General features: G+C 42.9%; 1 protein-coding gene across 1 annotated transcript in view; it reads right to left on the reverse strand.

The window, feature by feature from the left end:
• CACNA1C (calcium voltage-gated channel subunit alpha1 C) overlaps positions 1 to 14,091 on the reverse strand; it is a 704,641-nt gene that overhangs the window by 71,181 nt on the left and 619,369 nt on the right. Inside the window, exons 30-31 of the mRNA XM_078849824.1 lie at positions 9,123 to 9,206; positions 8,476 to 8,559 (exon numbers count right to left, since the gene is read on the reverse strand). Of these exons, the coding sequence (XP_078705950.1) occupies positions 8,476 to 8,559; positions 9,123 to 9,206 (168 nt within the window). The remainder of the gene's footprint in view (positions 1 to 8,475; positions 8,560 to 9,122; positions 9,207 to 14,091) is intronic.

A 14,091-nucleotide genomic window follows, 5' to 3' on the forward strand; every position in this document is an offset into this window, starting at 1 on the left:
TTGGTATTCACTGCCTCCATTTCTGCAAAAAACATGTTCTTTTCTGACAGCCCACATTCCGTAAAGACTGTAAGTGTGAGCACTCCTCTGGAATGGGCAAGTTGTATGATGCAGTCTGGAAAATCTGAATACAAATATTTGTTAAGACAAAAACAAAAAAAGGCTCCGTCTACATTACAAAAACAACCCCATTCACACATGGGTATGGTCACACAGTTTTAGTACGTTCTTCTAGTTTTTGTGGGCAGAAAAATGTGCTACAAACTCATGTTTTAACAGTGGTAGATGGCTAAGTTAAAACAGGGTTATAACATGGTTTGGGTTGTTTTTTTGCTGTCCACAAAGAGAAGACTGCACCATGCTATCCCATGCTTTGCCACAGCCATGTTTCTACATGGGTATTATTGTAATGAAGGGGGGGCCACAGTGGTGCGTTAACTTCTTACTGTTACAGAAATAAAAACACCATGAATGATTTAAAAAAAATTCTAAACAAACCAACCCATCGGTTTTATCAGCAGCTTTACAAAAATAAAATGAGTTCCGATATCTGCACGTGTACACACACGCACACACACATATATGTATGTATCAAACTATGCACAACTTTTAGGATGGCAACAAGAAGGGTGTCGACACAGGATGTCAAAAGAAGCTGCTGTGCTTCAACAGCCCTTTGCTACGTATTTTGGAAAACTCTGCTCCCCAAATGGCATTTGGAAGGCTGAGTGACATGTAAATACCACCCCTCCCTGAGACCCTTTGAGCAAGCGCTCAGAATTACGGAGATTTGTTTCGAATGTCGCCCGATGGCCAAACTCTGAGAGCAAAGGGCTTGGAAGCTGAGAGGACCAGCCAGGCACAGCTACAGAAAGAGAGAGACAGATGGACAGATGCAGCGACAGAGATGGATGCAAGTCCCAACTGAAGTGCAGGCTAGATGTGTGCCGTCCTTCCACCAATCCTTGCTCCCATTGCAGGGGTGAGGCTTATACAGAATTTAGTTGGATAGGGCCCAGTGCTGCAATTCTTACTCAGATAAAGTGCCCAGTGGGAGTTTTGCCTGAGTAAGGACTGCAGGATTTGAGCCACTGGTTCTCTGCCTTCAGACTCTTGATTGGGGGTGAAAATAATCTTGTGAGGTTTGGTCTGGCTGGAGACAAATAGAGGGGAGCAAGAGGGAAAGGAAGGGGCGGTGTAAATAGAGAGGGTTCAGGAGAGAAGGTAAGAGGGAGACTTGAGTATGTGCTGTTTCATAAATATTCCAGAGAATGGGAGCAGGAGTTCATGACAATCATATGAAATCTACTGGAGTCAGAAGCAGGATGATTCTAAAGGGAGGCTTTTTTACTTACTACCAAGGGACTAAAGAAGAAATCACTGCACTGGTCTCCAGATAACCCTAGAATCTGAAGGCTTGGGTGTCTCTGTCCATACTGTACCTGATCTCATAAATTCTTTAAAGCCAGAACCAACAAAGCGATATCCCTGGTGAACCCCTACAAACTCCTCTATAACACCACCTACTTTTCAGACCCATATCAAGATGTAAATAAATTCAGCCTTCCTAAATATCAGGCAGAGAAACAAAGTGTTTGTGTGACTAGAGGAGGACTGGTGGTATTGTGTGTTGGATCTGGGTGAAATTTGCTTGTGGAAGGCATGTAGTTGGCTGGCTTTCTCTATACTTCCTCATGCGATGTCATTTACCAGAGCTCTTTGGTCCAGAGGCCACCAGCTCTATCACTGCAGAACTGGTTAGCAAGTGAAAACATACTTCACTGTTCTCTCTTTCCTCTGCCCCTCCCAGTCAGAAAACATTTCCATCAGCTCTAGGACTCAACACACTGCTCACTCCTTGACAAAAATGGACTTCTACAAAGGGAGGGCAATCTACATGTGGAGATTTCCCTTTTTATTCACACAACCACTCAAATTGCTTACACCCCTCATAATCTTGTCTCGTACCCACAACATTTCAGAGGACGACTCGCTGAGCTCTTTATACCATGATCTTCTGGCTATTAGTCTCACTGCTGCTTAATAGTCTGTAGCTCCCATTCTGTACTACTTTCTTTGCGTGTGCTTCAGCATACAAAGACACACTCATACATGCTAATATTTTCATGGTCACTGATGGGCACAGGCAGGTGGATATAAACGCAGACACTCCTTCCCAGTAACAACTACACGCCCTCAGACACCATGTCACTTTGACATACACAGGAACAACCATACATTCCAACATGGCCTAGATCACTGACAAAGACTTGTGGCTGGACATAAATAAATATAAATCCACCCACCCTACATTCTTTCAAGGTACGCAGACACAGCCAAATATAATGATGGTCACAGATACCCACACCTGTGCATGATAAATGGATATACTCAAATCTGTGCATGCCAATGCAATGTATATGTGCAAACTGCCCAGTGTGTTCAAAGAATTGAACAAAGTCTTAGTTGGCTAAGGGCAGCAGCTCTGCCAGAGGAGCCCAGGCAGGTAAGCATGTCCTGCTGCGAGACTGGCTTCTGCAGCAAATGAAGATTCAGCTGCAACAGAAAGCTGTCTGACACTGAAGGGGAATAGAACAAAGGAAGAAGGACCCTAAGGACCAAAGATGTGTCAGCTGCTTTCTCTGAATAAAATCTGAGGGGGAGGACATTATGTGAGCAGCTTTCTCAGTGACTCAGGCCTGGCTGTCTTTTTCCATCACTCTGGGCACAGTAACACAGTGCACAAATCAAACTTGATTTCTCTCTCCAATACTACACAGGAACATGTAACGAGAAACTTCTTTCACCCAGGGAAGTGGCTAGCAGGTTGTCAGGAAGCTCCAGTAAGAACAAAAAGCAACGAATACTGTACTGTATCTGCTGATCTGGAAAGTAAGGACATCTAAAATTGTCCCTGTGACTGCTTCTTGGACAATGTATTCCAAAATCCCTGGCTTCTGTTCTGTTCAACTCCTGTACCATTTCCTTTCCTATAATGCAGAGATTCATGACCTTATTATTATTATCAATATTCATCATTTTTACTTCCATAATGCTTTTCTTCTGAGATCGCAAGATGCTTTGTAAAAGGTAACTCACAGGACAGCACTCCTGTAAGTTAGGTAAATACTGCTATCTCTATTTTACAGATGGGGAAATTGAGGCATAGAGCCATTAAATCCAAGGTCACACAATAAGCCAGAGCAGGGAATAAAATCCACAAGTCCTGACTTCTAGCCCCAGCCATTAGAGCATCATGAATTCTATTCTCAGGAGCTAGGTCCTGGCGTTCACTGATGGCTGAAATTTGGCAGACCTGGCTTCTGCTTTGGAATTAATTTTTTAAATGCCAGAATTTAAAGGTAAGTAAGTAAATAAATAAATAAGTTTAGCTGCTTCTTAGGGGTGGCCAAAAATATACACTCAGCCATGAAAGGCAACTGAAATAATCAAATGCTTAGGGTTACATTTTTAAAGCATTTTGTGGGAGAGAATTTAGCTGTGCAACATTTGTTAAAATTGAGAGACAAAGTTTTGAAAATGTAGTTACACAATGGGCTTGAAAATAAGCCATGTAAAAGTGAATCTGGCAGAAATTGTGTCACTACCTGAGGTTTTCTCATATGCGAGATCTTAAACTAACTCTGTGTCTGTTGTGAGTGGTGTGAGACCTGTCACTCTGAAAGGTACAGTTGAGAGAGTCGTTACTGAAATGCATTCTAAACCTCAACTTAGAAGTAGGCCCGAGCTTGGGGCAATGTGCACTAGTGGTGAATTCACTTCAATGTCACTGAGATGGCTTCATTGGGGGGTTGCCTGTGTAAGGACTGAGAAAAACTGAGGAGAACCTCAGGATCTGACCCATCTGCAAACCTTCTAATTAGAATGCTGAACACAGAGGCATGCTAACAAACATGCACACACACTGAGATATACATGCATGTGTACAGTCACCCAAAAGCATGCAGATAAACATGTCTATGTACTTATGCTCTCAGATATTTTCAGCCGCCCAAACGCACTCCAACAGATGTGCAGATTTAAGATATACACATACACTCAGATACTGTGTTCATATATTCAGCCATATACAAAACACCCACCCACACACCTACTCCAAGGCGCACACAACTCCATCAACAACTATGCATACCCATGTGTGCGCGTGACCACCTCCTTCTTGGCCGACACATCTGGGATTGAACCGGGGACCTCGAGAGCTAAAAGCATGAGCTACTACATCTTGAGAGAAAAAGCCAAGCCCCTCTAGCTGGGGGCTGTAACAAATCATATCCCGTAAGGACTGGCACTGAGGGAGACCTGTAAGACACCCTCACCAATGGGTTACCTGTGCACACAAATACATACATGCATACACACTGATTCAGATCTAAAGAAATGCACACTCTCAGGTAGATCTGTAGCCCTACACATAGCTATCCAAACACATTCAGGAATGTATACTACAACCAAAGGAATACACTCACAAAAGCCTCTGCCCCCCACATCCGAATGAAGTTTTTGATCTGGGAATTTCTCTTTTAACAATTTAAAAAACTTGTCACGGGGAAACCCAGTACATGCAGTATTGCACACACAGATGTGAGCGTAAAGCTACACACAAACCGAGGCACCTATTGATCTATCTTAGGGTTTTCCATAGCAGCTATTGCTGTAGTGCATAAGTGCTTCCCAGGTAATCTGATCTGCATGGGAAGGTCTCTGGTAGAATTCATGGAGTCTTCCTACATATCCACACATCTACAATTTCTTATGATAAAGGAAGCTGAGCCAGATAGGTTCACTTTCAAGAAATGATTATATGGAATGCTACCAGCACCTTCTGAGACCCTATCTCAAACTAAGCTTCGTCAGTTGCTAATCAGGTGGGCAGAAGCACCTTAATTGATCCTGAGGGGTGTAAAGCTCTTCATCTAGTGGAGTGTGTGTGTGTGTGTGTGTGTTTTCTCGCTTTTTCAGACTCCAAGTCTTTTGGAACAAGACAAGACAGTATGCAGACAAACAAGGCAGGTTTGCTCAGACCCACAAACAGTGAGCAAGCAACAAGCTCCTTAAGAGAAGGGGAGGGATGCATCGATAAACTACATCACACTTATTGGGAAGATGACAACTGTCCGTTTGATGTGGGCTGCTATTTCCAATGCCCATCTGCTAAAGCTGTAGTATACCAAGTGCTGATAGCAGGAAGGGAATCTGAGAGGACACACCAACATACAACACATTCTCTTATTCAATAGTGTTATAAGTTCAAGGGGATTTCAAACATTTCAGAACAAACTCCATCCTTAGCTGCTGCTCATTTATCAGTGCATCAAAAGATTGCGTAACAATGATTCATTTTTTTAGTAACAAATGTTAGGAACTTAGAGCAAAGGACTTGCCTAGATAAAGAGAGAAGATTTAAACATGCCAGGTAACAAAAGACATGTGCAGAAATCTGTGGGAACTGTATAGTAGGAGGGAATTCTTTAGAGGGGACACAGGGACCATCACTAAGTGTCATTTGTACTTTCTATTCAGGGAATAGGGCTGCCCCTGCCTGCATTCTCAGCTGAGAAAGACAATTGTTTATTTGGACAGATATGGTCTTATAGAGGTATGCCATTTATCATACTTTTCTATGTATTTTGAAATACAAAGCTGACAGATTTAGGAGCTAGACTGAAAACAAATGCTTTTGAATTCAGACAGGGGTGGAAAAGAGAGGGGGCCGTGTTTGGTCTATTCTTCCCTTTTTTCATGTACAAATTCCATGGTAATGAAGCATATCATATTGACCACCCTGAAGACTTCTGTTTATCCATACAGCAGGTACAGCATGAGCAGCAATAGCATGAGCTTCCCTGCAACACCCTGACAAGGTGCCTCAAACCTTCTACATGGGAAGAAATCATGGGAATTACACTGAAAAGATGTTTCAGAGTAGCAGCCCCGTGTTAGTCTGTATCTGCAAAAAGAAAAGGAGGACTTGTGGCACCTTAGAGACTAACCAATTTATTTGAGCATAAGCTTTCATGAGCTACAGCTCACTTCATCGGATGCATTCAGTGGAAAATACAGTGGGGAGATGTTATGCTCAAATAAATTGGTTAGTCTCTAAGGTGCCACAAGTCCTCCTTTTCTTTTTACTGAAAAGATGGACTCAGTTATCAAATGTGTCTCCCCACCAGAGCAGGGTTGTTCCCTATGGTATATATTCAGGCTTTAAATGTTCCTAATGAATGGACTTCCATCATTTTACTTGGAAGATTATTCCATAGATTAATCTCTCAGTCAGGAGAAATATTTAGCATAATTTGCACTTCATTACTTCTAATTATTATACCCCTTTCCTCACCCTATATGATGGGCACTGGAGGATTTTAAAAGTGGGAGGGCCAAGCCACCAAAATTGGCCAAATTTGAGTGGCACTGCAACCCTGTGCACCAGGTTGCAATGCCACTCACTCACATTTGGCCCATGGTGCAGGGGCAGCCATCATGAAAAAAGTGTGTGCAGGGAGGAATGGCCCTTTGGCTCCTGTCTCCCATGCCTATGCTATATGATGCCTCTCCATCTTTGAGGTTTGCACCCTTTCAGTGTTTGTAGACTATTTCCAGGCTGCCCTCTTAGGGCTTGTCTACATGGTGCTTTAGTGCAAATTAGCTGGGGAGCAAATTCTAATGCTCACCAGTATGTCGCGCACCAACTGAACTGTGTGGCCATTTGTGTGCACTAGAAGTTCCCTAATGTTTGAAACAGGACTACATTAACGAGCACTAGGGAACTTCTAGTGCTCACCAGTAGTGGCCACGCAGGGCAGTTAGCATGCTCCACACTGGGGTGCACCATGTAGACAAGTCCTTAGTTGTCTCTTCTACAAGCAATATATATGGAGAACTCTTCAGTTTTCCACAGACAAATCACTCTCCCCACTCCCTAAATCATTTTAACTGCCCTTCTTTGAACTCCCTCCAATTTGTCAATATCTTTCTGGTAATGGGGTGCCCAAAACCTAATGCAGCATCCCAGGTAAAGTTACAGCAGGGCACTATTACTTCTCTGCTACATGATACGATACCTTTACTGTACATATACAACTCAAAACTGCATTGGCCTTTTCTGCTGCCACATCACATTGCAAATTCATGTCTAATTTGCTATCCATTAACACCTTTTTGCAGTATTTCTACTTCTCAGGTTTCTCTAAACTAAATTTCTTTGTTACTTTATTGTCCATGTTTCTAAACTCTTTAAGTCCCTTTGAATTATATTTCTGTCCTGTTTTTTTTAACTCACTCTCATATAGTGTAGTTGCACATTTCATCAATGTATTACTCTCTCTTCCAGATCATTGATGAAGACATTAAATAAGGGTAAACCTGTGGTACGCTGAGAGCCCTCCTCCCAACTTCATACACCAGGCTATTTTTATGGTCTTTTAGCCAGATTTCAATCCCCATGATTGTGCTCCTGTCCAAGTCATTTTGATTTAAGTTTCCAAATATGATTTATTGAGATTCTTGTTCCACTGATGTCTATGGGAGTTTTGCACTGCTTTCAGTAAAAGATGGCCTAAAGTATCAAATGCTTAACTCAAATCTAAATGTAACTTACTATAGCTCCTATGTTTCCTTCATCCACTAATTCTGTAATTCTATCCTGTCCCATCAAAAAAACAATGACGTTTGCGGGTAAAATATATTCTTTATAAACCTTATGCTACTCACTTCAGTCTCCAGGGGCCATTCAATCCTTGGCCTGCCTGCTGAGATAACCAGAAGTGGTGCTAATTAGTGCCAATTGTGCTGGTGGATTTTGTGATGTGTAAATGTGTCCAGTGGGAAATCAAATGAGACATGGCCATGTACATTTTCTATGGATTTTTTTGGAGTGGTGGGGAACCAAGGCATAGGGGGGAAACTACCCTGTAAAATAATAGACTTTTTTTTTACCCAGTTTACCTGATCTCAAATGAAAATGGAAAAGTAGGGACAGGTTTCTCGGTGGCTACTGGGATGCTGGGATTTTTTTGGAGGAAGACCAAAGGGCATCTACACAAAAGATTCTAGGTTTGGTTCCCAAAGTTCCACCTCGAAAGAGTTGCCTTTAGACCTCTGTGGAGTGGAAAGTATCACAATGCCATGGAGAGTCCTGGACTGGGACTACTCCTGCAACTTCCCATGGCACAAATCTCACTCTCACTTACACTCCACATTTCCCATTGATTTTCCTGCTATACAGTTTTACTCATGCCAGGCTGATTATGAGGGAAAGAAAATGATGCAACAGTCAAAAAGTTCTCTAAGTCGTTCCAAAAGTCAAAACAAAAGAAAACAAAAAATAAAAGAAATTTTCAAAACAACAAAAACAATCCTTAAAAGGAGGAGTGGGGGGAAGAAACAAAAAGAAAACCGGGAAAGACAAATGAATGTTAGAGCAGGCACGATCATGGACAGACGCCAGCTACTTACGTTCACCTCGGTGATTGCTATATCAACAATGCTACCCACAACAATCAAGGCGTCAAATGTATTCCATGCATCACAGAAATAGTGCTGCATGTGGCAGAGAAGCCGAGAAAAGAGAGAGAGAAAAAGAGAGAGAGAGAGAGAAAGAAAGGAAAAAAGGTAAAAAAATATTAAAACAAAAATAAAACAAAAACAAAAAAAAGCATGAAAGAGGGAGAGAAGAGAAAAAAATAAGAAAAGAAAGAGGTTACGTGGGCATATTAAATAGTCTCTTACCACTTTATAGTACTGGCTGCTCAAACCTCTGTAAAGTTTCACATGTTGGAGGGTATCAACAAAAGCCTGGTTAGTCAGAAAGTTACACTCAAGCATGTCTACCCTTTGGAGGGAAAAAAAGCACACACACCCCAAACTCTGTGCGCTTTCACCAGTCACAGCCAGGGGCGTGCTATGACAAGTGAAAAAGAAGGAGGCGGTTCCCCCTCCTTTTTTTTTCCCTGGGAGAAGGAGAAGGACGACGGCAAGTTCAATAAAAGCATGACTAGAGGGGGGAAAAAAACCAGAAAAAAGAGAGAGAGAAGGAAACAGAGGAGGAGGAGGAGGAGGAGGTGGTGGTGGTGGTATCCTGGGGAGGGTAGAGTAATACTCACATTAGTTTCACTGAGAATGACGTCTATAATGCTGCCAATTACGATGAGGAAGTCAAAAACATTCCAAGGATCACTAAAGTAACCCTACATAAGGAAGGGGCAGGCAGGATGGGGATTAAAAAGGAATGTTAGACAGACAAAAACAGTTCAAAATTACCATTAGAATTATTGCCTTGATACCTCAAGCAGTTTTGCTCTTAAATCTGCGCACTGGTTTAGAGACCAAAGACCAGTTCTTGCATCTCTTATGCGAGCCGCATTTTCTCCAGCCAATGTAAGCATTGAAGCCAGTTGGACTCCCTGCTTGAGTAAGGACTGCTCTGTGAGTAGGGGTTGCAGGACTGAGTCCTTCAGGTGTCAGAGCCACCTTTCTCCAAGTAACCTAACACCTTCCGCTATTCTGGTTTTCCTGGGTTGCGTAATTTTGGGGGGAGGGGTAAAGGAATGGTGACCCTTGGTTCTCGCCAGTATTCACTCCCATGCTGCAAATGAGAAATGGCCACTGGGTCCACATTCAGGCTGTAATGGACTGTGCTGGGGCTATGAAAGACCAGGTGTCTCTTAAGAAAAGAGAAAGAGGGGCCTGATAAAATCAGGAGATGGGTTAGAAGGAGCTTTTACAACTCATTGGTTATCACGTTTGGTACTCTGCCCAAACACCCTTTGTGGATTTGCAAGGCACCATGAGCTTCTACTGATTGTGCCTTAGCTCTTCTCTTCAAGGCATTGAGGCAGACTGGTGCTCTTAGCAAGAGAGATGCAAAATCATGCTCTTAAGTGTCCCGAGCGTCTGTTTGCCCAAAGCTGGGAATGGGTGATAGAGGATGGATCACTTGATGATTACCTGTTCTGTTCATTCCCTCTGGGGCACCTGGCATTGGCCACTGTTGGAAGACAGGATACTGGGCTAGATGGACCATTGGTCTGACCCAGTATGGCCGCTCTTATGGTCTTATGTTAGTGTTATACTCCAGGCTCTTTATGAGATCCTGCCTGTTGCCTCCCTACACCCCAGTGGAGGGTCCTCAGCTCTCGCTGCTTTAAGTCAAGTACATTATGATATTTTACCCACTCTGTGAATTGATGCTGAGGGCAACTTTATGTGTCCAATTTGCCTACCAACCTTCAGGTGGCACCAGCCTCCACTGCCTACCATCCACCCCAATGATCCTGGGCAGTAAGGGGAGCTAGGATCCAGCATCCTTTTCAGAAAGGCCTTATTCAGTCTGGCTGCTGAGCTTCTGGTTGTCTGTCTCTTTTTCACATTAATATCTTGAGCAAAGTTTTACAGTTACTCTCAAGAGAATTCATCAAGATTTGCAAAATACTTTGCCAAGAGCTCCCCTTTCGTATATGATCCCCCTTTTCTTCAATTTTAGGAACAAACAAACAGGAACTCCTGTACTCCTGTTATGTATTTTGGTTGCAGAAGGATGGACTAATCTGACTTCCCTGATTCCCAGCTGTGTCTTGTTTCCAGCGATATTGAACCTAAGTTGCACTACACTTGCTATTCTTAGTGCTGGAAAGTCAGGTCATGGGTAAAGTGTGAGCCTGAGTTCCCAGACAGTATTGCAGAAAGAAAAGAGGGGAGAAAAAATAATCCCACCGCTGGCACTGCAAAAGCCAGGCTTGGGAACCTGAGATTGTTGTGGGCACAACCAATATCTGGGTCAGACACTGGCAAGGAGTTCCCTTCTGAACTCTGGAAGACAGCCCAGATGGATTCTTCTGGACTAGAGAACTCTCACATTTATGGGCCACGCCTTGGGCAGAACAAACAAACATGCAAACCCCACTTTCTGACTGAGTACACACCAGACAGTTGCTGTGAGGGGAATTGTTAGAATGGATTTTGAAAAGAGAAACAAGAAAAGAAAACCCATTCTGAAAAACACAGCGAACATTTTTGTGTGCAAACATGAAACAGGTTTGTTCAAAACCTGAACTCTTAAAAAAAATTTGCCCAGTGAGTGCAAATTTCCCACTTCATATCCCATATTACACAGTCTGCTACTTGGGGAGAGGAAACAGGAGCAAAAGCAAATTTAGGAAATATTATTATTCAGCATCCAGCCTAGAAAATACACAGCAAACATTAGCATGAGCACAGCAGTGATCTCCAGCATTTCTAGCAACCAGATGGACCTGGAATAAAAGTTTAATTAGAGTTCACCAAGGGGAAGGGGAGGGAGAGAATGGCAGATTAAACTGTAAAGGCACTCACATTTTGAATAAATAAAGAACATATACAGATCACACGGAGCTCCAAGAACTTGCCTTTGTGACCTGACATGACCTCAGCCCTGAGGGCACTTGAAGAATCAAGAGAATAAAGCAGAAGACAGTGGGCCCAATCCCACAGCCTTTCTTCATGAGTACAGTCCCACTGAGGTAATGGTAGAGCTCATATATTGAAGATCTGCAGGATCAGACCCAGTAACATGTCTACCTTCCATTTCCTTCTCTGTGTTCATCTACCAGTCCCATGAAGGATTTCAGTGGGATTCCAGACAGCTCTTGAAATAGGAACTCTGAGTTTGCTTTTATACAGCAACAGGGGTAAAGTTCATACCTGTTTGGTTGTTTGGGACTGTGCCCACCAAAATGGTAGCTGTTTACTTTTAAATCCATGGATACTTTGTATGGTTTAAACAGCTTTTAAGCAAGCACGGGAGATGCCACCATCATAGAATCATAGAATCATAGAATATCAGGGTTGGAAGGGACCCCAGAAGGTCATCTAGTCCAACCCCCTGCTCAAAGCAGGACCAATTCCCAGTTAAATCATCCCAGCCAGGGCTTTGTCAAGCCTGACCTTAAAAACCTCTAAGGAAGGAGATTCTACCACCTCCCTAGGTAACGCATTCCAGTGTTTCACCACCCTCTTAGTGAAAAAGTTTTTCCTAATATCCAATCTAAACCTCCCCCACTGCAACTTGAGACCATTACTCCTCGTTCTGTCATCTGCTGATTATGATTATGATTATCTGATTGTCATCAGATTATACCAACTTTACAGCAGATCATAGTTTGGGCCTAACCAAGTCGGCCATTTGCTTTTAATGAATATCTGGACTCCCAGCCCAACAGCCAATTTTCACAATTGGTGTAACATCAGGGTGACCACTGGGGCCAAATTTTGTCTTCAGATGAACATGGAAGCCAGTGGATCCAATTCTCTCAGTTACAGTAACATAACATCACTGAAGTCAACCGCACTGCACTGACATAACCAAGCAGTATGTGGCCCAAAGGGAGCTGTGTATCTAGATCCCAAGGCAAAATCGGGCCCTCAGAGCAGAGGTTCCTTTTTTCATCAGAATTTAATAGGCATGATTCTGCTGTCAGTTACACCAAAATAAATCTGGAGTCACTTCATTTACTTTCATGGAGTTACTGGGGTTTACACTGGAATTACTGATGTCAGAAAATGGGCCCATGTTTTGAACCATGGCTTCCCTCAAATGGCAGCTCTGCTGATCCCAGTCAGCCATTGGCTCATTCTGAAAGTCATGAGTCATGGTCTTGTCACCTTAGTCTCCATAGGAGTCACACCCGGTAATGACCCACTGTTGCCCATGTGTGAGGTACACTCGAAGAAGTCTTTCTCACACACTAGGTTGTTTGATAAAGAGGAACCACTGATACTCTTCCAGTTTTATTCATCCCCACACCCAACAGTTCAATGTTTTAAGAACTGAATTCAAAAATATGATTTTAAAATCATTTCCCTACTCCTCTCCTGACCCCTCTCTACAGCAAAAAGGGGGGCTTGAATCAAGAATATATTATTCTTAGTCATACAGTCTAAAGAAATCATAGAGCGCTGCTGCTTATAGTCTTCAAATAAGGTGCAAGGAATATTTTGTTTGGTGCAAATTAATTAAATCCTTTCTTAAAAGCCAATCCTTCTTAGAGACATCATCTGAAAACTGCCCATGTGATTGCTTGGTTTTGGATTACAGTTTGTAATCTTGTCAAGAGTTACAAGCACATATTGAGAGTGAATTAGACCCCTTTGGGATTTGCTTGTTATGACCTCGAAGTACCTCTCAAAGCCAGATTCCTTGTTGGAGAGAATCAGGGTGGATGATGAAAGGCAAGCTGACTAAGGAAGGAGCTTTCAGTCAACTAAAGAGGTAGCAGTTCCAAACTATTTTTCCCACCAGAAAGTTTTGATTTTTTTCCCCCAGGGAAGGAGGGGGAAGTGAACTGAAGGCACTGTTTATTTTTGCAGTAGAGGAATTTAGAGTGCAATACCATAATTTACCCTTAAAGGGAGACGCTCACCCTGTCTTCAGCCATAGAGTTACATACCACTGTGCTGAACTCTCCTGGGATTTATTGAGGAATTGCAGTCACCCCCTTGTGGGAATTTTTTGGAGTACATGATATCTATGGAGCTTGTGTGGGGAGAGGCCAGATTGGTTACTCATGAGCATGAAGTACCCATCATTACAATAAAACACATACATTTTCTGCCCCTCTCTGCACTCCCCCCAAAAAGGAGCTGATAGCAAATCACCCCAGGATCAGTTAAGTAATGACAAGTTGATCATACATAAGCAGTGACTGACTGGAGCGGAATCTCATTTGTGCAGGGGAGCAGACGCTGTGTCACTTCAGAATGAATATGCCAATCATCTTTAGATTTCCTGGCTGTTGAGTTCAGCTAACAAGATACTGCGGTTTGTTTCAATACTAATGGAGCCACTGTGATCTCTGCAGACCATGGCTTTTACATTCTGTGAAAATACTCCTAAGTACAGTAGTTGGGAAGTCTTGTTAACAGCAGAGAAATTTGCCCACGAGAGCCTGTCTGAAGGTCTGAGCTCATAGCCACTTGGCACTCAAAATAAGGAACTGTGCGGGACAGTTCTAGCACAAACCAGGCTATCCCATGCACAGAATTCCTGAGGGGAAAAGGGGGGGGGTGCTGAATAGTGATCTCAGCTGGGTTAGGAGT

Source organism: Lepidochelys kempii, chromosome 1, assembly GCF_965140285.1.
Source record: "Lepidochelys kempii isolate rLepKem1 chromosome 1, rLepKem1.hap1, whole genome shotgun sequence".
NCBI classification, from domain to species: Eukaryota; Metazoa; Chordata; order Testudines; family Cheloniidae; genus Lepidochelys; species Lepidochelys kempii.